Below are 25461 nucleotides of genomic sequence, written 5' to 3'. Positions count from 1 at the left end.
AGTAGCAGCTCCTCTCCTGCATGAATCCAGAGCCCAAATCCCCCCGTGATGCTGCAGCCCACAGGCTCCACAAGTGACTGCGGATCTGTTCTGCAGCTGTTCCCCTCAGATACCTACCCACACAAATCCTGTTTACTCCAACTCTGCTGGGAAGGTACAGAGCAGCACCAAATCCTATTTTACTACAGTCAGGATTAAGCTTACACATTCATGATGATAGCCTAAACCTTGCTAAAAAGCCTTGTTAAAGTAAGGTACTGGCTAAAAACTGGACTCTGGGACTTCCTAGAAATTCTGTAACATTATTTTTCCTCCATTTGCCATTGGGAGAAAATATTAAAAAATAAAGACCTCGACTCAGCTGAATTATTGATTAAATGTTCACCTAGCAGTTCCCATTTTAAAAAAAATCGGTCAGTAAGCAGCAAAATGATACAGTCTACTTAAACTTACTTTATTTTGCCAGAGAAAAATTGTAGAAGCATCTGCATTATTAGGAAGTACTATTTTTAATTAAAGTTCCTGAGGAGAAGATAAGTATCAACTGAATCATGCCATGTCTGGAAGCTGTATCAAGACTAAAGAAAAAAAAAAAGAGTTGCCAAAACACATTACAGAAATGGACTTTTGACATTTGAATGAGGATTTCTGTTAGCTCAGATTAAGGAGGGATATGAAACTGGAGTTTCAATTTAGGCCTGATTCAGATGTAATTCCTTCTGTTAGGGATTTGGAGCTGTGAAGCTTCTCAGCTTCAAGGAGCATGTTTTTAGCAAGGTTATGCATATCAGACTGAGGGACACCTGCAGGTTCCCTTTGGGAAGCAAGCTGGGGATGTGCCCAAAAGAAGAAGCTTCTGCAGGAAATCTCTTCAGGTTAATGGGACCCCAGGTAAATGCCCACATTTGATGTGCACTTAAATCCTAAATCCAGTGTTGCTCTCATTCCTAAAACTTGTGGCAATATTTGCACTTGTATGACAGGTCTGGCTGCTCACTTCACACAGACGCATGTCTAGTCTCCTTTGAGTCTCCCTAAATCCTTGCCCTTCGGTGATAATCATGAAGCAGTGAGTTTCATAGACTGGTAACTTGTTTATGCTGTCTCCCAACAAGTTATTCTGTAATAGCTTCTGCCTCCAGCAACTCTCTGTGCCAGCATAAAAGCCACTTTGTCTTGGAATGAGGGAGCAAAGTCAGCAGCAGCAGAAACACTTTTATTTGCAATAAACACCGAGGAGAAATGACCTGGGTTTAAAGATTGCTGTTAAAAGCTGTGGAGTGCTGTCAACGTAAGGATACCCAAATCGGACCGAAACTCTTTAGCCACACACATGTATTACAATTCTAATCTGAAAAACAAAATAAAGTATAAAGCTGCTTTCAGACATATTCCTGGACAAACTACTGTAGTTGCATTTAAAGGATAAGAATTCATTGTATAGTAGTTGGCCCTCAAAGCCCAATGGCTATCCCTATTCATGAGATCAGGAACAAAAAAAAATAAATAAATAGAAGAAGTAGTGTATGTTTTAAATAAACCTGTGCCTCACTTTCTCTTATTGGTAAGCCTGACGTAAATCAGACAGAGAACTCCATGACATAAATTATTAACCTTTGTGAACTACAGTGAGGGTCTCCAACTGAAAACATTTTGATAGCCCCAAATACATTGCTAAATGTCAGTAAACACTCTGAAATGCCCTGTTTTCATTGTTGTAAGCATGAAAGAGCTACTCGCACTTTAAATAGTTATATTGGCTAAAAATCTGTTTAAGATTACTACAAACACTTGCATACACAACAGCCCTGTACATTCCTGATTTTTTTCTTAATGACTGTTTTCTTTGTAGTAGCTGTAATAGCAATCAATAGTAGACTAAATTTATTTTCAACATGCTCTTTCTCCTTTATTAGTTTATCTTTTCCCACATCTGTTTAAATCCCCCTGGAACGCCGTGGAGACACTCCTCAAGTTTGACAGCACCAGCAGAGGATCTACTCAGTGCCTGAAACAAGTCTCAAGTTGACATTAGGCCGGGCTCCCTGGATGTGGCTAAACAGCAGTTTGCATGTGGCTATTCCCGACCACACCCAAATAAGCAAACAAAGCATCCAGCTTTGTTTATGCCATCACAAGGAATGCTGTAAGCATCATGAGATCATCACAGGAAATTCATGTTGTAAAAAAAAATAAGGAACGAATAATAGAAACAGATGAATGCTTCCAGGCAAATAAAATACATACTAAAAAAAAAAAAAAAAAAGGGAAGATGTCTTCCAACCTCTGCTGCACCAAAGGAGAAATGCCGATTGCAAATTAAAACCAGAGTGCTTGTATTTCATTAAGGTTAGGAAGAAAATTCTGTCTGCCCTCTGATAGCTGTCTGTGCCAGCTGAAAGTGAATTTATGGCATAATTGAAATTACATTCCTTTCCTGATGCTCACTTGCTTCTGCTGAGCATCGTTATGCTGATGCAATTTATCATGTTTTATATCTGAAAGAGCTGTTCTGTTTCCATAATCCCACTCTTTGTGCCATCAGCCTCTCAAAATCTGGGCATCATAATCTTCTTCCCCTCCTAGTTCTCTTTCATGAAAACTCTGCACACAACTGTGAGGCAAAATAGAGGTTGCACACAATCCCAGAAAGCTATTAAATCTTCGGAGAATTAAGACACTTTCACTGTTCACAGGTGAATTTTCACCTTGAGCTTGGTTTCAGTGTCCATTCATAGAGCAAAAGCTCCAAACCCACCAAAGGGGAGGAGCAGGCATCAGGAGAGAGGAGCCTGCAGCTGATGTATCTGTAAGCAGGTAGGCACCATGAACTGCCCCAATTGCCGGCTGCACTGCAACCGTTCTGCAAGGGAAACAGTTGTACATGTAGTTCCCCCTGATGCTTCACAAAGAAAGCAAAGGAGATGTACTCTCTTCCATTCCTCCTGGCAGACAAATGAATTAGCATCCACTATCCAAGTGAGTAGCTGGTGGCTTGGCCGATGCGCTCAGACATGTCACTGTAAGAAACGGCTACCTCTGCTGATCATAGCAGAGAACAGTCAATTCATGCCAAGGAATACAGTCTGTTCAGCAGTGTGGTATTTTTATTGTTGTTTATGAACAAACCTCATCCCATGCTGAGATTTCAGGACTGGTAATCAAAAAGCACACTAACCATTTACTCTGAAGGTCTGCTTGATCAAACAGTGAGCCCCAGATGTTGCTTTGCATGCCACTTACCAGAATAGAAATACTCTTTCAAAGTAGCATGGTCAGCCGCGCCTAATCCAGATTTTAGTTCATTAACTGTTGCCACAACTCTGAATTGAAAGTCTGGAGCAGACAAAACGGTACCACGGATGTGGATAAGGGACTGTGTGGTTGCTGGATTCCACGTTGTGTGGGGAGGAGTGGGCACTCCAACAGAAGACACTAATGGGAGGTTTTTATAGCCAACTATTCAGAGTATCCACAATTGCAAGATACTGAAACCTTGATATTGTATTTGGTTGTAATGAAACTACCTTATCAAACCTCATGCACTTGTTTGCTATCGACTGTCAAAGTAATGGGTACTTTGATGCATATGTATTAGTATGAAGGATTCACTAGGTCTGTAAGAATAATAAATAGCTTGAGACAGAAAAAAAAATCTTTTCTTTGGGCGGTCTGCCTCCAGAGATTATCGCTGTTGCCTGGGAAGGCTTCACCTGACTTTGCCGCATAGCCAGCTTCTCTTTAAAAACTGCATACAGACACTTTTGGGAATCCAATTCCCCTACCTCCAATCTCTTGTAAATATATAAATACTATAATCAGTTTCTCCTATATTTCAAAATTCCTATGAAGTGAATGCTAAAGTCCTAAAAAGCTTAACACGGACTGGTTTTTTTCCCTACTTGGGCAGTAATAGGATAACTTCACTTTGCATTTCTTCATCACATCATTCCCCAAGGCTGCCTTTGTAACACACACTCAATCATGAAAGAAAACAAGTCTACAATTAAAGAAAGAAAACAAAGTAGAAAGCCAAAGAGCTATTACATCATGATCTTCAAAAAAAAAAAAAAAAAAAAAAAAAAAAGAAGGAAAAAAAGCAAAAGAGCTTTTAAAACATATTTTTAAAAAAAAAAAAAAAAAAAAAAAAGAACAGCAGGTAGCTCCAATCATTCTGACATCCATTCATTTCTGGTCAAATTCTCCACTTCCTTTCAAAGAGGAGAAGATAACTTGTCACTGCTATGCATGCCACAGGGGCAGAGTCTGACTGCCTGGCTATAACAGCTAAGAGTGCTGTCGAAAAAACCCACCCACAGTCGCTCATGATTTCAGTATGCTAAGTCTTTCATTTGAAAATAACAGTCAGTACTTTAATGGAGAAAATAGAAACTCAATAAATCCTTAATGATGCCTAGTCTCTTTTATGCTAGCAGTTTTACACGGTAAAAACAATTCTTCTTCTGAGTGCCAACCTGCCAATCTGGTTTAAGGTTTCAAATCTTCATGAAGAATGTTAGAGAGAGAGTAGAAATATTACTGTTAATTGCTTTGTTTGAAATGTCTTGATTATGGATAATCAGCTATGAGCAGTTGCAACACAAGAAACTCCTGAAAAGAAAATTAAAGCCAAATCAGAAGTATTCCAAGGCTTTCTATTCCTCATCCTCCCTCACAAATCTCCAAGCAGTTACTGCCACATCATCCTGGCCCAGCAGTTCCCACTTCTGAGACAGGAGAGTAAACTGAACCTTTGGTGGTGGGTGATTTATCTGAACTATTTCCTCTCCTGATTGCCTGAGCGGAAATCTCTTATTCTTCCCCTTTTACTCCTGAGCTGCTGAGTAAAACTCAACTCCAGGACCTCAGAGCAAGAGCTAGAGTGAGGAATCAAATCAGTTGTAGATCAGGAAAGGGATGAAAAGACGGATACAATTTTAAAGACCAGATTGTAATATGATAAGAATGACAACCTTTGCATTCTAATTAGTGCTCCCGTCCCCTTCAATTATGTTGGCTGATGACCTGAAATAAAGGTGCTAGGATCCAATCAACACCTACATTTAAAACCAGTTAACAGACTGTCAGGTTCAGTTGTGAAAATGCCTTTATTAGTAACCAGTTTCAGTGCATCCTGGAAAGTGCTGTCAGTCTTTGTAAGCTGAGAATTACATGCTGATTAGTTTAGGAAATTGAACATAATGTACAGAAAGGCCTTTTTTCCCCTCTCTCTCTTTGTTTGTGTTCACTATGAAAAATTATGTAGTAACAACATGGAGATCTTTCTTTTAATATTAGATTCTCTGCAGAAGTATTGTTCTTCTTGTGGAGCTTTACACATTACATTGTGGATGTTTGCAGAGTATCACTTGTGGATTCTTGTGGGGTACCACATCGACAGCCTTTCTACGGCTCTTGCATCTAAGGAAAGCACACATGAAGACATGAAGCATGTGTGAAATGTCCATGTCAGCAATGCTAATACACATGAAGCTCCTCTTCCTTCGACTAAGAAAATTACTGCCAAATTTCCTTCTGTTCATCTTGTAGCAAAGACACAACGATGTTGAAGTTCTCCACAGTACTTATTCATACTCAGAAAGATGGCTGTTCATGCAATGTACCCGTTTATTCTAACAATCCCATAGCACAAAATCATGTTCAATAAAATGCAGCTGCGAGAGTGCTGATGCCTACTCTTCCTGTGCAGAATCAAAGAAATTCTTCCTATTTTCTGCACTTTCCCCCCAAAGAATAAACAAATTGTTCCATATGGCTACTCTTACAACAGTTGTGGCCAAGAGAAGCAAGGGATACCTCTGAATTTGTGTTACCTGAATTACTGTCTCCTCTATGACTGTGTGGACTGATGGACTATCCACTCAAACAAACGTTAACTTTACTCAAGAGTACAATCAACACTGTAGGATCAAAAGCACCTTGACTTTACTATTCACCGACATACTGTTTTTCATTTTGTTTGGTCTTTGCACTTATTACAGTTGGGACCAAAATGGAAGTGAACAAATTATCCCAACATGGGAATGTTCTTGCAGTGTTTTCAGGGAAATTGAGAGTGGGTGGAACATGACAGAGCATGGAAAAAAATCTGTCTGTTTAAAAATTTTTGTGCTTGCCTGATTTTTGTGCTCCCCCTCATCTAGGGGAGCAAAAACTTCTGGCAGCAGCTGTGAAGTAACTTTCGAAATAGTGCAGCTCAACTCACCAGCAGCAGACTGCTGTCTTGAGGTGTTCCTTAAGTCCTGCCCAAAACAGCCACCCCTAACTTCAAGGGCTGGTGTGTATATATTGGAGAATTGTGGGTTCAACTTAGCATCTATATCTGCAATATACAGAGGAAAAGCCCAAAGTGAAGAAGACAGGGAAGGAAGAGAAAATGAGAGAGTCCCACCAAGGAGGAACCAGTAGAAGGGGCAGGAGGGAAGTTGATACATTTGGCCATCTGAAGAGATGTAGGACACCAAAAGGGAGGACGGGAGGGATGGAACACCACTCATATGCGAAAAAGCTGAGAGAGTTGAGATTGTTCAGCCTGAAGAAGAGAAGGCTCCAAGGAGACCATACTGCTGCCTTTCAGTACTTAAAGGGGGCTTGTAAGAAAGCCAGGGACAGACTTTTTAGTAAAGTCTGTTGCAACAGGACACGGGGTAACAGTTTTAAACTAAAAGAGAGTAGATTTATATTGGGCATAAGGTGGGAATTTTTTACAATGAGTGTGATGAAACGCTGGAACAGGTTGCCCAAGGAGGCTGTAGATGCCTCATCCCTGGAAACATTCAAGGTCAGGTTGGATGGGGCTCTGAGCAACCTGATTTAGCTGAAGTTATCCCTGTTCCTTGCAGGGGGTTTGGAGTATGTGACCTTAAAAGGTCCCTTCCAACCCAAATTATTCTATGATGTTATGAAGGACCAGATTTTTTGAGAACTGAAAGGAGATACGAACAAACGACCCTCAATTATTTTTGATAGAAAAATGTATTATATATAATGAAAAACATTAAAGACAAAAACAGCTTAAAGGCTTTCAGATTTAGAACTGTTTGTCATGCTATTTAATTACTTTATTCCCTCCTTAATCACTTTAAATCTACCAGTTTGACATCACTGAACTCAGGGATGAGCATTTACCCTGAACTCTGAACACAGTGCTGGTGGAGAGAGCTGCCTTCACCAATCTCTGCACAAGACCCAGTTTCTCTCAACGCAGCTGACTGCAGCAAGAGCACGCTGAAGGGATTGGACTGTAACTATTTCGGAGTGATCCCTGAGAAACAGGCCTTAAATAGACCAATACGTACATCTGGCAATCTCATATGGATCACTGTGCTCCTGCCCACACAGACATTATGTTAATGCTCCTAAATATCAACACAATTTACCCTTCCCAGCTCCAGCTACTATCACTGGTCCAAGACCCAAAATTTTCATATTTGGGTAAGAATATCTTGCAATGACTTGGGCTGGAGCTTTCATCGTGCTCCAAAACACACAGTACAAAGAAAACGAAACACAGAAATCAGAGGTAATGCACCCATTAGGAGCAGACAGAATCATTTTTCTAAATAGAGTGAAACAGCATTATGGGTACTAAAAGAAACTTCAGGTTTTCTCACATCAAGGCACAAGCCTAAACCCAAATGAAGAGAGGGATTCACTGTGCCTCCTCCCACAGAACAGAAACTGTCTCCTTCTCAGGCATTTCTCAGCAGGCTGAGTGTAGGAACAGGGTCAAAAAACATGCCAGCCTTGTAGTGACCTCCCTGGCAATACAACTGCCAGCAAAACCCATGGGGATCTGTAGAGTGTGGGGATCACTCCTATGTGGATGAGAAAGGGGCTGAAGGACGGCACATGCCACCGCTTTAACATGAATTTGGTTTGGAAAAGAGAGAGATGAGTGAAAGTATCCTCACCTGTGGCAAAAAGGAAAGAGGTTACTTACAGAGAGCAGCAAACTGTGCTGATGAGAGGTTGCTTGAAGACTCCCAGCTGCTCAATTCCACCTCTTTGCCACTTAAACCCTTTTCCTGACCTACTTGCACTGACCAACTCCATCTCTCCATTCCAGGGGAAGAGAAATTCTTGACAGATCCAGGCAATGCACGATGCACTGCCAAGCTGTGTTGCCTGACAGCCAGCAAGGCTTTAGGCTGTGGAGCCAGGCTTCCCAGCACGGTGCCAGGCGTAGGGAAGTGGGAAAGCCCAGTGCAAGAGCGTGTGGCAACATAAAACTTGCCAAGATGATCAGATCTTTCCCCCTTTTTCATCTTCTGACAGCTTGAGTAGTGCAACATTAACAATTCATAAGTTACCTGTGCAATAGGTTACGTTCTCCTTTTAAAAATAGAGCTAGAGGAGCACGTATAAATAATTAATTCAAGATGGGAAATAATCAATTAACCCTTTCAAAGGAGGACAAAAATCAGTAGTTCTGACTTTTTTTTCACCTGCCTAAGCATTTCCAGACCGTGCAAGACTCGTGGCTGCCTACATGCATTCTTGCATGCAGCATCATCACAATGAAAAACACAGGCAATCTGTCAAATTTGGTAAGAAACTACGCATCTCACAAAGCTCCTCTTTGCACCCTGACAGACTGTCTCTTCCTCTTTTCTGTCCCACTACCCAGATCTTCAGAAGCTGCGATGAAACTACCAGCAACGTGAGATGACAGCAGTTGGTGCTTTCTCCCTGCCAAAGCGCGGCAGGAAAGCTGCGCCTCACAGGAGCAGCAGCGCGGAGGTTGATGGCAACGCCAGAGTGCACTGCGCGCCAAACGAATGGTGCTTTTTTTTACAGGTTTATATGCCCTTTCTCCTTCAGGTGGATATTTCTGATACGCTGGAGGCCACATTCACTTCAGATCTCTGCTGGCTCCTCCAAGGCCTGGGAGGAAAGCAGGGAGGGCAGGGCATGAGACATCTCTGAAATTGGAGTGCCCTGGGTGCCCATTTCCACCTCAAACACCCTACGACACTTCCCACATGAACAGTTGCCAGACAGTGGCTGATCTGAATTTCACTGGAGATCAGAAAGATGGGGGATATTCTTAATTAAATTCATTATACACTCAGCTGTGGATATTCCAGCTTTAAATCTCAGAATCTCACAGAACAGCAGCATGCTGAAAAAATTTGCTTGCCCTGGAACAAAGTTTTGCCCACACCTTGGCAAGGAAAGCAAAGGGTACGGTCTTCACCAAGGGCTTATGCCCCAATCCAATTGTGATTTAGAACATAGAGAGCATGCCCTCATCTTTCCCTTCAGAACTGCACTTGAAGGATTTGCTATCAATTGCAAGGGCTTGCTGAAGAAAACCTTTAGTTATGTTGTGGACAGATTAAGGAAGGGAATGAAAAATAAGCCTATATTTTCCCCATGAAAGTTTTATATAGATGTCACCGAGGCTACAGTTTATTTGCACTGTCACTGCTGAAGCCCGTGTGACAGCAGGATTATTTTTGGTAACTGAGTGGAGGATGGGAAGACCAATATACAATTTGAGCTTCGTGGAGGTTATGTCTATGCCAGCCTCAGTTATCGAAAGAGTGGCAGTCTTTTAGTTCCTGAAAGACTTCAGCTATACAGTAAGAAAAATACATGACAAATAGGGCATAGAGGAATTTCAGTTACTATACAAAGAAGGCTTCCTTATAACTAACCAGCACCTGGACAATCACACAGCTATGGTAGCTCCTTATTTCTTCTGTAAATGTCATAACTTAAATGTAATTTCTCCCTATGCACAGGTCAACTGAGGTCCACCAAAGTATTTGGGAGTGAGACCATGAAGGGGGAAACCCACGTCTGGGCTGAGAGACTCTGCTTGGGCTGAGAGACTCTGCTCAGGCTGAGGAACAGAAGAGCAGGGTTTTTGCAATATAAAGCTCTGGATCTGGTCTGCAGAATCACTAGTACTTTCTCTTGAAACCTCTCACTTCAAACTTTATAATAGGATTTGGAAGCAATGTCAGATGATTTCTGGCAAGCCTGGACAAATAGCAAATACCTAGAAAATAAACACTAGCTAGAACTTGGTGACAATTTATTTGGCAAACCATAAATTCAGATGCAGATACTATTCTTGGGGATGGTGGCATTTATAAGTCTAAGAGACTTACATAAAAAAACCTGAAATTTTCAAAATGTTATTTAAATCTATTTTTAAAAATTCTAAAAAGTTCATTACAAGATGTGTAATACAATTTCTTTGGAAAGAAAAAAGTGACTGAGTTTGCTTCTTAACTGCTCTATATTTTAAGTCAAGCCAGATCCATTCCCATACCTTCCCTCCACCCTGTTTGTGCATTTCACTATCTGTACAGCTCCTAAAATGCCATAATGAGTATAAATAATTCACTGTGGTTTAGGCACCAATTCGTTATTTATCACAGTGAAAAGAAGCTACTAGAGACAAAATGGTGCTGTGCTAAAACTTTCATGTGGTTAATGGTTTTTGTTATAATTATTGCACAAGATTTCATTATTACAAGAAGTAACTTCTAAGCAGGGTGAGTCAACACGGTGATCTTGTTTAGTCCTTTTCATACTATTTGAATCTATAGCTTACAAGTCTTCTCTTTGCCTTGTTTCTTAGCAAATTCCCATCTTTTAAACTTAATGATAACTAAGAAAAGTCATATATTACAAAAATCAAAGATTTTTCACAGTATAGCCCTACTTCACCCCAGTGAGCAAATTTCATTTGAGAAATGACCGAAGAACATTACAAGCTACCTTAATAAACATGTATGAAGTCCTATTTAAGGAATCCAAGGGCAATATTTTCTACAAACAAGTTTTTCCCCAAGAATAATTTCTTCACCATTTGTGTATTGCCTCGCACCATATCTATGTATTCATATCAGAGAGAAAAGAGGGAAAAGTGATATCAGATTGAAATAATCAGGCTTCACACAAATGCTGCATGTATTATGCCTTACTTCAAGGCAATGAAAATCAGACTGTCACACTCAGCTCTGTAACACGTAGCCTCCAAATTTAATTTTGCTATATCACCTTCACAGAGCTAAATTTTTCTATCAGAAAAATGCTTTCTACCTCTAGTGATGTTAAACAGAGCAGTGCATATGCACTTTGGACCAAAATCTGTGTCTAAATAATATGCCTGAAAGACCTGTCATCTCATCTTCCCTGTTTTCATCATTTTTATAAGTATGTCAATGCAATTTTTCACTGTTAGAAGGAACAGATATTTTAACACAAAAATTACTTGGAGTGTTAAAAGCATCAGTTCTTGAACCGTGCCTCAAAAATCAGGTGCTGCAGGGGAGGAAGACGGGATAAGCTCAGGCATGAGAGAATCCCCACTATCAAGCAAGCCTTGGATGAAAGAGCCCTGAGAGAAGCCACTGCCCTAAAAAGCCCACAGGTAACCTAGGAAAGCCCATTTACAGTACGTACTGGTTTTCATCTCAGTCTGTGTCCTAGAGAAATGTGTTGAACGCATTACTAACGGCCAGTGGACTTACACTTCTCTCCTCTCATGCAGAAATGAATGGAAACTATTTCTTGCTTTTCCATTTTGCCTCTGCCTTTCTTTGTGAAAACATCAGTGAACACAAGCTGCAGCCATGGTTTGCCAACAAATGGAAAGGATTTCCTGAGCAAATGTGATCAGAAAACAGCACTCATGCCCCTAGCAGTCCCAACCTCCTGGAGGGCTCAAAGCACAAATGATTTCAACTGAAGTCAGGAGCTGGCCAAGAAAGCCTCAGCGTCATGGGGGATGTTGCTGCTACACCAGCGGTCCCTCCAAGAGCGAAAGCAACACCTCCAGTCGCTCCCCCTTCAGTCCTTTTGCTTTCAGCAGCAATAAAGAGAGACTGTCACCTGCTCGGTATGGCTGTCTCACAAGCAATAAATGCCCTTTTCTTCCCAGTTACACAATTCTCATTCATTTCTTGCTAAAGCATTTCATAGCATTCACATCAAATCTTACAACAGCTGCTACCCCCGTCCCTAATCCTCCCCTCTCTTTGTCCCATGCGGCAGGGCTACCCTTCCCCAGCAGCATCAGCGCTGCCATGGCCATGCCTCTTTCTCCTCCCTGGCTCACGACACCAAACCCAGACAAAGAACTCAAGAAAATACACATTTAGCAGCTGTGGACAAGTGACTGACTCATTCTGCCTACTGAGAACAGGAGCAGGTCCTGTGCCATCTCATTGCATTTCTACGGCAAGTAGCAAAAATGGTTTATGTTCTTCCCCAGGTACAGATTTTTTACAAAGAGGATTACTCTGAGAGGTATTACTTGCAGGGGAATTAATGACCACTGCACATAACAGCACCCAACACTTGCCAAGCATGATTTCATAGTTGTCTAAACTTACACTAAAGATAGATCACCTAGTTGTGAAATATCTTTGCTGAGAAAATACAAGGAAGTTGTTCTGTAAAGATGCCCTGGTGGCTCCAAGGAAATGAAGTTTGGGATGGGCTGGATGTTGAGTAAAAAGCGTTCAGATCTCAAAGGAAATCCACCTGCTGTTATCAAACCTTTGAGAAAAGATCTGGTTTCTAGACACTGAGGAGAGTACTGCTGAGTGTTTTGCACTGGTGTGAAGAAAAGAAATTTTGGAAAGAGTTTTGTGAATGCTTGCTGGTTGACCAAGTTAAATTCATAATATGTATCCTCTTCTCACAAGCTGAACTAGGATATTAGGAAAGCGAAAATGACATTTGCAGGGATGTTACTGAGGTATTCTGTAAATACTAATACACTAGACAACAACAGGAAAAGCAAACAAGCCTTTGCAGTGATATGTGTACTTAACAAATCTGTGAGGGTACACTGCCTTCGCTTCTCAAGTTACAAAGAAGCAGCAGTTTTTGTAAGCCACAGAAAATCCTAGCAAATTCCTAGAAGGGACGGTTCTTAGAGACATCCCTGTTTTGCAAGGATGTGCTACAAAGAAGTCTTCACAGAGGCAGAAAATTCTGAAGCTCTGATAGAGAATGTCACTGAAAAAGCATCAGAGGGAGGCCTAAAACCTACTGAAAAGTTCATAGTGGGAAAAAAAAAACAAAACACAACAACAAATCAAAAAAGGGAAGAGTTTAAAAAAGGAACTGAAAAAGTACATGAAGGTATAGTGGAAAAAAAAATCAATTACTAGAGTGATGCAGCAGTTAGAGGAGACTGAAGTAAAAAAACTTGGTACAGTCAGTAAGGTTAAAAAATATTCTGAGAGAAAACATTATTATCTGGTGAAAGAAGTACCTTTAAAAGAATCAGTGGAAGTATTTCAGGCAAGAGTAGCAGAGTCATGAACCTACATAGCAATAAAGAAAAAAAACCCAGGAAGCATTACGGGAAAGGAAAGCACAACATTATCTTTTCACTAAGAGGACTGAAAAAGAGTGGAGTGATTAGGCAACATGAATGCCAGGGTGCTGATGAAGACATTCAGAGCAGAATGGTGTCTAACTGGAAGACATCAGAATTGGATAAAATCCACAAGTATTGGTTAAAAATCCTTTCTGATCCATAACTTAGTTCCAAACACATCTAAAGGAAATGCTGCAAAAGGCTGGAGGGCTAGAACATGCTTATAGGAAAAAGAAAAAAAAAGTTTAAAGAGGTGGCATTTTCCTAAAAACCTGTAAGTGACTCACTGATGATCTGAAAGATCCTTATTTAAACAACCAGTGAAAACCAGAATATTTTGATGATGGAGAGCACCTGGCAGATACCAGAACAAAACAAGAATCTGGATGTGATTTTGACAGATTATGCAAAAACTTCTGAAAGCATGTCATGAAATGAGAATCCAGAAGCATCTGGGACTGGAGAGGGAAGTACATAAGCTATGACACAGAGGTCGGAGATAAGAGCACTGTGAAGGACATGGCAGGTGACTTCTTGTGACACTTTCTCTTTGTTGTAAAAATTGCTATTATTTGTAAAGCTGAGACACACTGAGAAATGTTATTTAGAGAAAAAAGGGGAAAGCCTATCTCGTATTTACTTAATAAAACAACTTGAAATTACATGGTCAGGAGGAGGCATAATTAATTTCCTAGTTAAAACTGCAAGGCTTTTTTGAAAGAAATAAGGGTTTAATTTAGGCAGACCAAGCCTGTACATATTTCACACAAAAAAAAACCTGCTGAAAGTATCACAGGAGACTGAAACTGAGGTGAAAGAATACATGAGAACACTAAACAACATAAATGCTAGGAATTCTTCAAAGATTATGCTAAAAAATGAAGGTAGATTTAAAGAAACAGTGCTTTCAGAGATGTGTACAGTGCCTAAAGATATATCGGCATGCAAAGTACGTTAAAGGTAATCAATATATATGGCATCCATTGCAGTGAGAATATAGACTCCAAGGAATTGTACGGTGGGACAGGATTGAATTAAGCAATAAACATAAACATATGAGAAAAACCTTTTTGTTGATCAGAGGATGATAGTGAAAAAGGGCTGAAAATATGAGAAAATGAGCATATGGTGACAATGAGCCACATTAGAGGGAGAATATTGTCTAACTGGGTCTTGGGCAATGCTCCAGGACTGGATATGAAAGACTTCTTCTATGTATCAGCCTTTAGACAGCTAAGATGCATAGTCAGGGTAGATTGAGAAGAAGCTACAGGACCTTTGGGTCACTTTTCTCCTAATATATAAAGCACTAGTTTTCCCACTGGCACGTGGGAAACCCATTCCTTTAGAGCCTTGTATGCACTAAATGATCCTAAAGAGGCATTGCTTCCAGTAGTTATTTGAATGCATCTTGAGGCAAGAATATTTATTCATTTATCTATTTATTTATTTATCAGCAATGTCAACAATGTTACAAATACTTACTTATCTGGCACACATACCACAGTGTTTCTCCAACTTTCGGCTCATCTGTCCTTGTGTGACTTGCCAAGGACCCAAAACTCTGTCCTCTCATCTACTGTGACCTTGCAAAATTCTGATTGAGAAAGCACCACTCATGGTACAAAAAAACTGAGTACGTCTACTACTACATCATATTCCCTGCCGTGCCTTCAGATCAACATGAACATATCCCATGATTCTACCTGTCATCTGCCCCTTTCCCTAGCTCCCCTTCAGTCTCTGCCTCTTATAGGGCAAAGTCTGCTTCCCAAGTAAAGGCATGTTCACTTCAACTTGCAATGCAGCAGAGAGACAGTTGAGTTAGTTGGGCTTCCCTGCCCTGCTAGGCTTCAGCAATCTAAGAAGCAGGATAAATTCAGCCTGGTTAGAGCTAGCTTGAGACTCCAGCACTGCTGGACCAGCTTCTTTCCCACTCCTCACCCACAATTTAGCTTTTCAAACTGCTTAATCCAAAGGACCACCAAGTAGTATCGAGTGGACCTGTGTGTTAATCAATAACAAGCAATACATTTGGTACTATGGATGACATAGTATTTTTGTTCACAGTATAAACTGCAGACTCTGTAACATGGTATCACGTCCACCGAGCAGAGCATTCCCAAATAACATTGAGAAAAAAGAATAGCTAAAATATCATGCAGACTTTATCTTTTCTGTCATGCTCCTCGGTAACCTAAGCAATACTGATATTTACACCAGCTGATGATTTGTCCTGTTGGGTACAAAATGCTTCAAAACCCTTGTACTGGACTCCTCATAACCCAAGCGCCCAGGGAAATTAAATACGGGTTGTCCTTATAAAACTGAGCCAGGCTATGTGCCAGTTGACTCTCAAGCAATGTTTGAAAGATTAAAATAACACATAATTGCACCAGCTCTCTAAATCTGACCAGGGCTCAGAGGATAAATGCCTTACCTCATTATGTTTAAATGCTCTATCTCAATCTGGTTTAAAACAGAGCAGAGGCTGTGAGCTGTCAATCTGCTGCACTCTTAAGAGAACAGAAATATTGCTACAGATCAGGATGTGGGCTCCAGCAAAGAGCCACGTTTACTATTTGGTTTCCCTTTACTGTCCCCTACTCCTCAGTTCACTTGCTTCCAAGGATTGTCACTTCACCCAGCATGACTATGTGTCACCTCCAATCGAGATGATCCCTTTTCCCAACAGACCGCGTTTCTGCGCCTGAAGTGCAATGTTATTTATACTTTCCTGCTGCCTAGCTCATGCTGGTGGCTCCTGCTGTCACCACTGAAGAGTATCAGCCAAAGAAGCGGCTTGCCTGTTTGAAGTATCCTCTCAGAGACAAGTCATGCACACCTCATTTGACTCTCAAATAGGTGGAAGTCCCAGTATGTGTAAAGCATAGTCAGAGCTAGCTGGAGTCAAATCAAAGATAGTTTTGCTCCAGTAGGAAGAGTCTTTGAGGAGGCAGTTTAAAATGGCACAGAAGCCCTGTGAGAAGCCCCACACAAAAGCCTTGACATCACTCCTTTACCTCTCTACTGTTTGTAAATTACCAGCACATTTGGGACATTCAACAAAGGTGAGGAGATATTTTGGGCAACCATACAAGCAGTATCAGCAGACATTTCATGTATGAGCTAGTTTAAGATGCCTGAGTGTCAAATTTCCTATCTAGCCCAGCAACACCAGTCTCCCCGGCTTTCCTGACTATTGCTTACCTCTTTTAACTTGTCCAGCTCATTCTGCAGTGTCTGCTTGGATACTTCCACTTCAATAATTTGCTGCCGAAGGATTTCATTTTCATCTTCTGCTTTAACACGTTTCTCCTCCACGCTCTCCAGCTCATGGTGCAGTCTGACAGAAACATCTTTGGCTACCTGGTCAGACGAGCACAAACACATGAAGAGAATCCATGAGAAGCAACAGCTACAGTATGTCTCCTACGGTAGGAACCATATTACAATCCTAGACAACTGAGACATTTTTTTATTCAATTATGAGACTGTTGATGGAAGACTCAAAGCCTTCCAAAGTATCAAAATGAATATTCATTTTTAATAAAGAAATCCCAAGGTGAAAATATATTTGATTACCGATCTCCAGCTCCCTTTCCACATCATGCTAAGGCAATGTCATGAACAGTAGGAGGAAACAAGCAGATACCAAACCCACATGTCCAAGTCCTGGTATATCACGTCAATAAAAGAATAGACAAGGAATTGTGTGGTAAAGTTGACAGGTCATCAATCAAAGCCACATCCATGCAGCAGTCTCATCCACCCAAATTGCTATTCTAGCAGCAAACACAACTAGGCAAGAGTGAAAGCACAAAACCATATGCTAGCTTAGGTTTTCTGAGTCCAGCCTAACAAAAATAAATATTTACTCCAAAAACATTTGGAAAGGTGATTCATCATGCAAAATGATGAATTATTGAATTATAACAAGTGAGCAAAACTAAAGGACAGTAACTAAAAAAAATCAATACCTCTTGATTCCAATCTATATGTAACATTTTTACTGAGTAATGTCTCGTTTCTATTATGATAAGGTTATCATTTGTTTTCTGTCATAGAAGAGAAAATTAGGTCTGACATTTTGAAGTTTGATGACTTGATCTGTCAGTTTCAGAAGCTTTTATGTTTTGCATTTTAAGTACAGAATGCTTAATAATTCTCGTGGTAAGCAGTCCCTCTCTACAGAAGATATTTTCAGAACAGCTGCAAGACAGCAACATTAAGAAACATGAATAAAGCTAGATAATCATCATGCCTATACAAAGCTTACCTACAATGGAAACATTCATGTTCAGTATGAACATGATTTTTACTGGAATTTGTGTTTTTATGGGAATAGCACTTTGATTCTCTGTCTGCCTTGCTAAAATACTGTAACAGTCTGTTCCTGTTATGAGTAACTCATAAGGTACAAAGAAATGCAACTTTGACTAGCTATCTTTCAGTCATTTGGCATAGGCAAGAAGAGAAAAGGAATGAAACAGCATGAATTGAAAAAAGCATATCAAGTTTTCTTTATACAGTTTTGCAAAGCTAGTGTTTTCAGTAAAATAGAACACTTTAAATCTTTTTAGTGCACAAATGTAACTTGACTGTATTTCTTTCATTTTAAATCTAAGCACATGTTTTTTTACTCACTAGCACATCATTTTATGAAGATAAGCTGCGTATTTGTCCTCCACCACAGAAGAAGGAAACTGGTCCTGTCATTTGGAGAACTACTGCCTGTTTCACGTTTCACCCTCCCTTCCACTGCAGGGAGCCAAATCCCGGTCTGCTCTCTTTTGCTGTGAATACGAATGTCTCACCCACCTTTAAATCTTGTTCCAGGCTCCTAATGAGCTCTCCATCCACATGGCCTGTTTGTGCAACTTTCAAGCTTTTCTGTTCTGCTTTCCTGAGACGATATTGCAGAATGCGGCAATTCTTGTTTGCCCGGTCCAGCTCTCGACGGAGCTCCTGCAGCTGGTAAACATCTTCCTCTAAATAGCTGTCACGCATTTCTTCCATTTCAGCCCGAAGTTCATCCAGCTCATCCTGTGAGAAGTGAAAACAGTGCTCCATCATACCTCTAAATCTCACCCATGGGAGTAAAATAGGAAACATGCTCACTAGGATACCATATTAATGATGTGATAAAGATTGCAACATGCAGCTTCAGAAGTCATGGGAACAGATGTTTTATCCCAACATTGACTAATTATGCTGAACTAAATTAATGACTAATTGTTATATTTCTCACAATTGCTTTAATAATTATCATAGAATCACAGAATGGGTTGGGTTGGAAGGGACCTTGAAAGATCACCTAGTTCCAACCCCCCTGCCACAGGGACAGACACCTTCCACTAGATCAGGTTGCTCAAAGCCTTGAACACCTCCAGGGATGGGGCATCCACAACTCCTCTGGGCAACCTGTTCCAGTGTCTCACTACCTTCACAGTAAATTTCTTCCCTATGTCTAACCTAAATTTATCCTCTTTCAGCTTGAAACTGTTACCCTTTGTCCTATCAATACATTCCCTGATAAAGAGTCCCTCAGCTTCTTTCCTATAGGTTCCTTTTAAGTACTGGCACTAAGTTCTCCCAGGAGCCTTCTCTCCCCCAGGCTAAACAGCCCCAACTCTCTCAGCCTGTCCTCACAGGGCAGGTGCTCCAGCCTCCTGATTATTACCATGGCCCTCCTCTGGACTCGCTCTAACAAGTCCACATCCTTCTTACACTGGGGGCCCCAGAGCTCAATGCAGCGCTGTAGGTGGGGTCTCACGGGACCAGAGTAGAAGGGCACAATCACCTCCCTTCACCTGCTGATCACGCTTCTCTTGAGGCAGCCCAGGATGCAAGTGGCTTTCTGGGCTGGGAGCATACATTGCCAGATCATATTCGGTTTATCATCCACCAGCACTCCCAAGTCCTTCTCAGAGCTGTTCTCAATCCACTCATTGCCCAGCCTGTATTTGCGCTTGGGATTGCCTTAGCCCAGGTGCAGGATGTTGCACTTGGCCTTGCTGAGCTTCATGAGGTCTGCAAAGGCCCACCTCTGCAGCCTGTTAAGGTCGCTCTGGATGGCATCCCTTCCCTCCAGCGTGTCAACCACACCACACAGCTTGTTGTTGTTGGCAAACTTGCTGAGGGTGCACTCAATCCCACTGTCCATGCTGCCAACAAAGATGTTAAATAGCATCGCTCCCAGTACTGATCCCTTAGGAACACCACTCGACACTGGTCTCCACCTGGATATTGAGCCATTGACTGCAACACTTTGAGTTCAATCACCTAGCCAATTTTTTATCCACTGAGTGGTCCATCCATCAATTCCATGTCTCTTCAATTTAGAGGCAAGGATGTAGTGTGGACATCCAGACCAGATGCTTATCTGTCTCCTTGAAATTGCTAACATCTTCATTTTACCATCTCTAGAAGTGCCATTTAATGCTTTGCCACTATCTGAACTAATTCCTTGCTTTATTTAGACTACAGTAAACCTAGCTAACCACGTACCTCAGCATCTGTGTGATGTGTCCTTTGAACAACCATTGCTTCCTAAAAATTAAATTGTCCCTTGAAAACTTTAATGAACCTCCACACCACATACCAAACTGCTCTACATGAAAGTGTTGTCCCACCTGAGCGCAGCACTGTGCACATGCTTAACGACAGATGAGTGCAGGAGAAAGTGGGTTTCTGTTGTGTGCATACACATTTCAGTAACAGGACCACAGGGACAAAATAAAAGCTGTGGCCGTGGGAATAACCTGGTCATTCTTTTCTGGGCATCACGAACTGTCCCAATTCCATGTTACACCATGAGCAGCACATGCTCTCTAAAGTCAGATTTAAAGATTTACAGCTAAACAGGATAAGCTCTATCATTCCCATTTGTTTAATCTGTGCATGACCGAAGCTTCAGAGCTAAAACTCTTATAAAGGTCTTCCAAGTACAGGGGTACAAGCCATTAAAGTACTGCATAAGAGGAAAACTACGACTCCGCTAACTTCAAACACAGTTGGGGGGAAAAACATGCAAGAAAAAGAGCCAGGAGGAGAATATATGAAATGAACTATTAATTTTTAAATTGTTTTCTTTAAAATTCCACTTGATATTACAGAGACCAAATTTTCTGTGAATAACATAGCTTAAACTATACTCAAGGAGAGTATGTACTGAGGCTAGCTACATTGTCACCTCACTTCAGATCCATAAATGACACTTGAAATACCAATGATGGCTGGAAAGTATTTCACACTTGTATCTGGCAGAGAAGACACTGCTAAGGAGTTAGCTTAGCTTCATTGACAAAGCACTCTCCCAGGCTGGACCATCTCTGTCCATTCTCTCCATAAACATGCCTGCCTACATGCCCCAGTTGTCCCCTCAACCATTTCCCCCTCCCACGGCCTAACTGGATGAACAGTTGTGTTTTGCCTGTTCCACTGGAGCTTTAGTAACAAATGAGGGACAGATCTTGTCTTGACCAGATCAAAGGAAGATGTATCAAGCTCCTTTAGCCTCGTTAGCATAGCTATGTTAGAATTACAGTGTTGCTCCTCCCAAAACCCCATCCACATGCAAAAACTCCAGTATTTATGCAGCTATGTTTTAATTTCAGTTAGTTGAGCCAGCATAAGTAAAATTTCAGGAAAGCACAAGGCTTGTTATTTCCCAAATGATCACTCTGGGCTCAGCAGTGAGGTTTTCCTCCACCAGCACAGCACAGCCCAGCCAGGGCTCTACTAGTTCTTCCTAGACACTCAGAAAGGAGACAGGTTTTCTCACCAGCCCACTGTATCGTTATACATTCTCAATATAAACAGATGACTGCTGTAGGGACATCCTGTCCCCCAATCTCCCTAGGACAGCTGCAGGACTAGGATATTTGTGTGGATGGAGAAGCTCCAGGGTTACTGCCCAATGAGCTGGATCATGTCCACGCCATACACTGTCTGAAAAGGAACAGGGCAAGCACAGTAACAGAAGTTACCCTTGTAACAATGACATCCTCAGAAGTTGCAAATACATTAATTAATCACATACAGCAGACTGCAAGGAAGCAAATGAGCTCTGCAGACCAAATCCAGCAGGATTCTTTTCACAAAAATTTACAGTTCAGGCCCTATCTACCCCTCCTCTGGGTACAGCCAAACAGTCTGGCCAGTTCGCAGCCAATATACTGATAAAGTTTTGACAAATAAATGACCGATATTTTAAAAAAGAAAACCAAAACAAGCTATGCTTGAGTGAGTTGGAGTGAAGACCTGTTTTTCTTTTTAATGTATGCACTTTTTTCACTATACTTCACATTTATAGACACTTTCAAGAGGCAAAGTAAAAGTTTGCCCAGTAAAGATGGAGATGCAGAAGAAAATGTTAAGGTATTATCTATATCAATATTAGTAAATCTGGTTGTTTTCTAAAGACAAATAATCCATAATATTTTACTTCAAAGCATTAATTACAACCAAGTTTGGAAAGCAAAACTAACACAATTTTAAACAACCCTGAAACTGTCATCTCATTGAATATTCCCAAATCCTCTCAGTGGGCATGGGAGCTCTCCCAGCCTTAAGAGTCACTCTGTCTCCATTGGAAACTTGAATCCAATGTCCTTCCTTCCACCAGAGAAGTTCCTCAAAGAGCTGTGAGTGTTGGCATGAGCTATATTTCAGCAGACAGGCCTGTCTTCTACTTCCAAGGAAACAGAAGTTTTCTCAGTCTCCCTTAACAACATAATTCTGACTTTGCAAGTCTGTGATTTTTTTTTTGTTATGCTTGCCTCTAGTTTTGATTATAAATACATAGTTTGCTTTCCTCTAGTGTAATTCTGCATATAAGCTAGAATTTAGGCTACAATCAAGAAAGTTGTACTTTAAAACCTCACACAGTTCTCCTCTCAGACTTTGTTTTACTGAATTGAGCTTCTTTTCCACACTTCATTTTTGTTTTTAGTCCCAAAGCTTTCAGATAGAAATCACTGTGTCCTGACTCCTTGTATTTAAATACAGCATCATTTGTACACAGTTTAAAATCTGGCAATATACACACAAACACAACGAAGACACAAATAATTTTGACCATATAAGCAACAGAAACCTTGTAGTACGGGCAGTATGCAGCACCAGCCCACTTTCTGCTATATTACCGCACTATTTGGGGTTTGGGCTGACGTTGTCCAATCAAGGGAGGAAAAACTCAAATGGGACAGATTAAACCTTTTTTGAGTAGCAAGATGAAGTCCTGCTTTTATATATTAAAAACAGATATACAGGAACATGTCACCTCTGAAATGTCAAAATACAGGGAAAACAACACGCGGTTCAGATTTTGTATGACAGCACACACATTTACGGATGCAGGGATAATCTAGTTACAGTAAAGATGTATTCTTGCTCTCAATACAGGCCACAAAACCAGTGGAAAGATTGTAGGTGCTTTCAGTGAGTAACAGCTTATTCTCTGTGTTAGGTATTCGTGACTGCCATAGATACTGAAACCTTGTGTTGGCATCTCCTAAGTCAGGGCTGTTACAATTACCCTTACACAACCAGGACACTCTTAACTTCTCTTCTAAACTGGTGTGTGCATAGGAAACAGAGGCAGCTAAGTTAAAGACTCAGGGAATTGGAAATTACAACTGAAACTATGGTCCTACTTTCTAAACCAGCAAATCTACCGCTTTGAAGGAAAACATATAAATCATTACTAAAATCAAAGGTAAATGCAGCAAATCCCAAACTCACTAAAAAGACGCTTTGGCTGCAAGGCAGTTGAAAATACTAAATAAGCCAAATTCCTGACTTCATTAAAATACATTGTTCTTACTACTTTTATCACTGCGAGTGAGAATTAAAGCTCCTTCTCTCAGGAGGTATTGAGCTTCATATCGTGGACTTTAATATTGTAAAACTGAAGAAAGAGATCAGAATAGGCACTTAGAAGTAATTAAAACAAACAAGTAAGAAAGCCGTCGTGCCTCTTCCTGCATCTAAAAAATGGAGAGCCTGCTCCCTTCCTTAAACAGGGAGGACCTGCTCCAGTATCACAAAGTGGCAATTGAAATTGGGAGGTTAAGCACTGGCATAAGAAGCTTCACTCTGCTGTACATTCCTGTAGGGAATGAAATCATCTTCTTGATCCCTTTTAATTTAATGGTAATTATGCTATTATTCTCACTAAGAACAGCATCAGAGAGAGAGTCCTGAAAGAAATAATATTGTTCAAAAAAAAGTTAAACTGCTTTTCTTTCCAGATATCACCTTGGTCATCACAAAGAACAAATGGAAGTACAGAAAAGAAAATAGCTTTCTAACTGGAAGTTCTTCCTGAATTTGCAGTAGGAACCCAAGTTGCTCCTGCTTCTGAGTCTAACCACTTCAGGCTTCAATCACTGAGTCCAAATGACATTCCAAAGGCCAGCTATACAGAGTCTAACAGGGATCACTCACCTGAGACTCATGGGGTGGCTGTATGAACACAGGGACACACTTAAACAGCTGCTCCTTTTGCAGGATTCCCCTCGACTTGACCGCAAAACCAATAGAAATAGGATTCACTATTCCCCTGCCAGTCTACCAAGTCAAGGTGAATTGGCTGAAAGGGGAAAGCCTGTGTGCAGTTTACATCACTGTGTAGCCCAAATACATACTGATGGTGTCATTTCACATCTGTACTGTGCAAATTGAAGACTTGAGTGTCAGAAGAGAAACCATTATCTCATTAATACCTTTACCGATGCTATGCTTGTTTATTATTGATTTAATTTATAATGAAGTATAATTAAGGGTAAATTATAGGAATATGCTTTGTTTAGGATTCTTAAAAAAAAATGGAGTGAGAAAAACAGTCAGGCCATGCACCTATTATTACACTGAGTAACCCATACACATATGAGTCATTCTCATTGAAGCAGCTAGGAATACTTGTACAACTGATGGGCTGTGTATACCTGGCCAGTCTGGTTGAGATCTGTAATGAGGTTTGAAAGTAAATTTTCCGAACATCCTCACTGTCTGCACACTCATTCAGCCCACAGAGCATGCAAGAACCTGATTCCTTCTGAAATAAGAGAGCTATGCTCCAAGGGTGCACCACATGTACTCCATTACTCGAGTCCTCTGGACAACTGTAAAACACATGCATGACGGGGATGTTTTGTTCAAGTGGACAGACTAAATACATTCCAAAGATCCTTAAACTGCATATAAGGACAGAGGTAAGGGCATCAGCATCAGCTGTGTCTACATCAGCCTGCTGATCTACCTGCAGTGAGTTGATAATTACTGGCTAATACAGAAAAAAACTCTTAACAGAGACCAAAAAATGGAACTCAACCACAAGTTTAAAAAAAAAATAAATTGGTAATTACTATTAGGGAGAAATTACAAGGAGAAAATAGCAAAAGAGATGTATGGATACTGAATTCACTACTATGCATTCCCAGTTACATATATTAGCAAACTAACTTAAGCCTCCAGTGAATTAGAACTTATCAGTGTCCAGAAGATAGATGCTAACTTGGAAATATCTACAAACTCGTAAGACAAAAACGTACAAAACAGTAAGTGTACAGCATTTAAGAAAATGCAAGTGAAGGATGGAATTCCATTATCTATCAAAAAAAAAAAAAAGTTTATTAATTTAGCCAAAAGTGATATTTATAGATTATGCCAGTACTATTTTCTAAATAGGTTATCTAATACACATTAAACCAAATGAGGGGAGAGTGAGGAAAGGAGGAGGGGCAGAAATTACAGTGGGTAGTTGCTATTACGCTCATGAATACAGAAGTTCTAGAAAGTCCCTGATAAATCCAAGATTCATGAACTGTGACTTTACGTAATCTCTGGGTTTGTATTTTAAATATCTCAAACTGTCTGTATGTAGGAGATGCTGCTGCTAAGGAATAAACACATCCCCCGTATCACTTTACAGCAGAACTGCAGTAGAGATAAATATGTTCTAAAAGGCTTTGGTGGGAAAGAAAGAAACAACCATTATTTTTGCCTCTTGGAAAATATGTTAATGAACCTAAAGTCTCCAGGCCCCTGATACTATTGTCTGGCTCTCAAACCAAGCAACT

The 25461-nt window shown here is 40.6% G+C and overlaps 1 protein-coding gene across 1 annotated transcript in view; it reads right to left on the bottom strand.

Annotated features, from left to right (window-relative positions):
- The window catches only part of MTCL1 (microtubule crosslinking factor 1), a 92444-nt gene extending 74029 nt beyond the window's left edge, over positions 1–18415 (bottom strand). The window contains exons 1-2 of the mRNA XM_009878370.1: positions 18197–18415; positions 16586–16744 (exon numbers count right to left, since the gene is read on the bottom strand). Of these exons, the coding sequence (XP_009876672.1) occupies positions 16586–16744; positions 18197–18394 (357 nt within the window). The 5' untranslated portion in view covers positions 18395–18415. The remainder of the gene's footprint in view (positions 1–16585; positions 16745–18196) is intronic.
- Positions 18416–25461: the final 7046 nt, after the last annotated feature.

This window comes from Apaloderma vittatum, unplaced genomic scaffold (assembly GCF_000703405.1).
Source record: "Apaloderma vittatum isolate BGI_N311 unplaced genomic scaffold, ASM70340v1 scaffold1470, whole genome shotgun sequence".
In the NCBI taxonomy this organism is placed as follows: domain Eukaryota; kingdom Metazoa; phylum Chordata; class Aves; order Trogoniformes; family Trogonidae; genus Apaloderma; species Apaloderma vittatum.
This window is presented reverse-complemented; position numbering and strand designations above follow the sequence as displayed.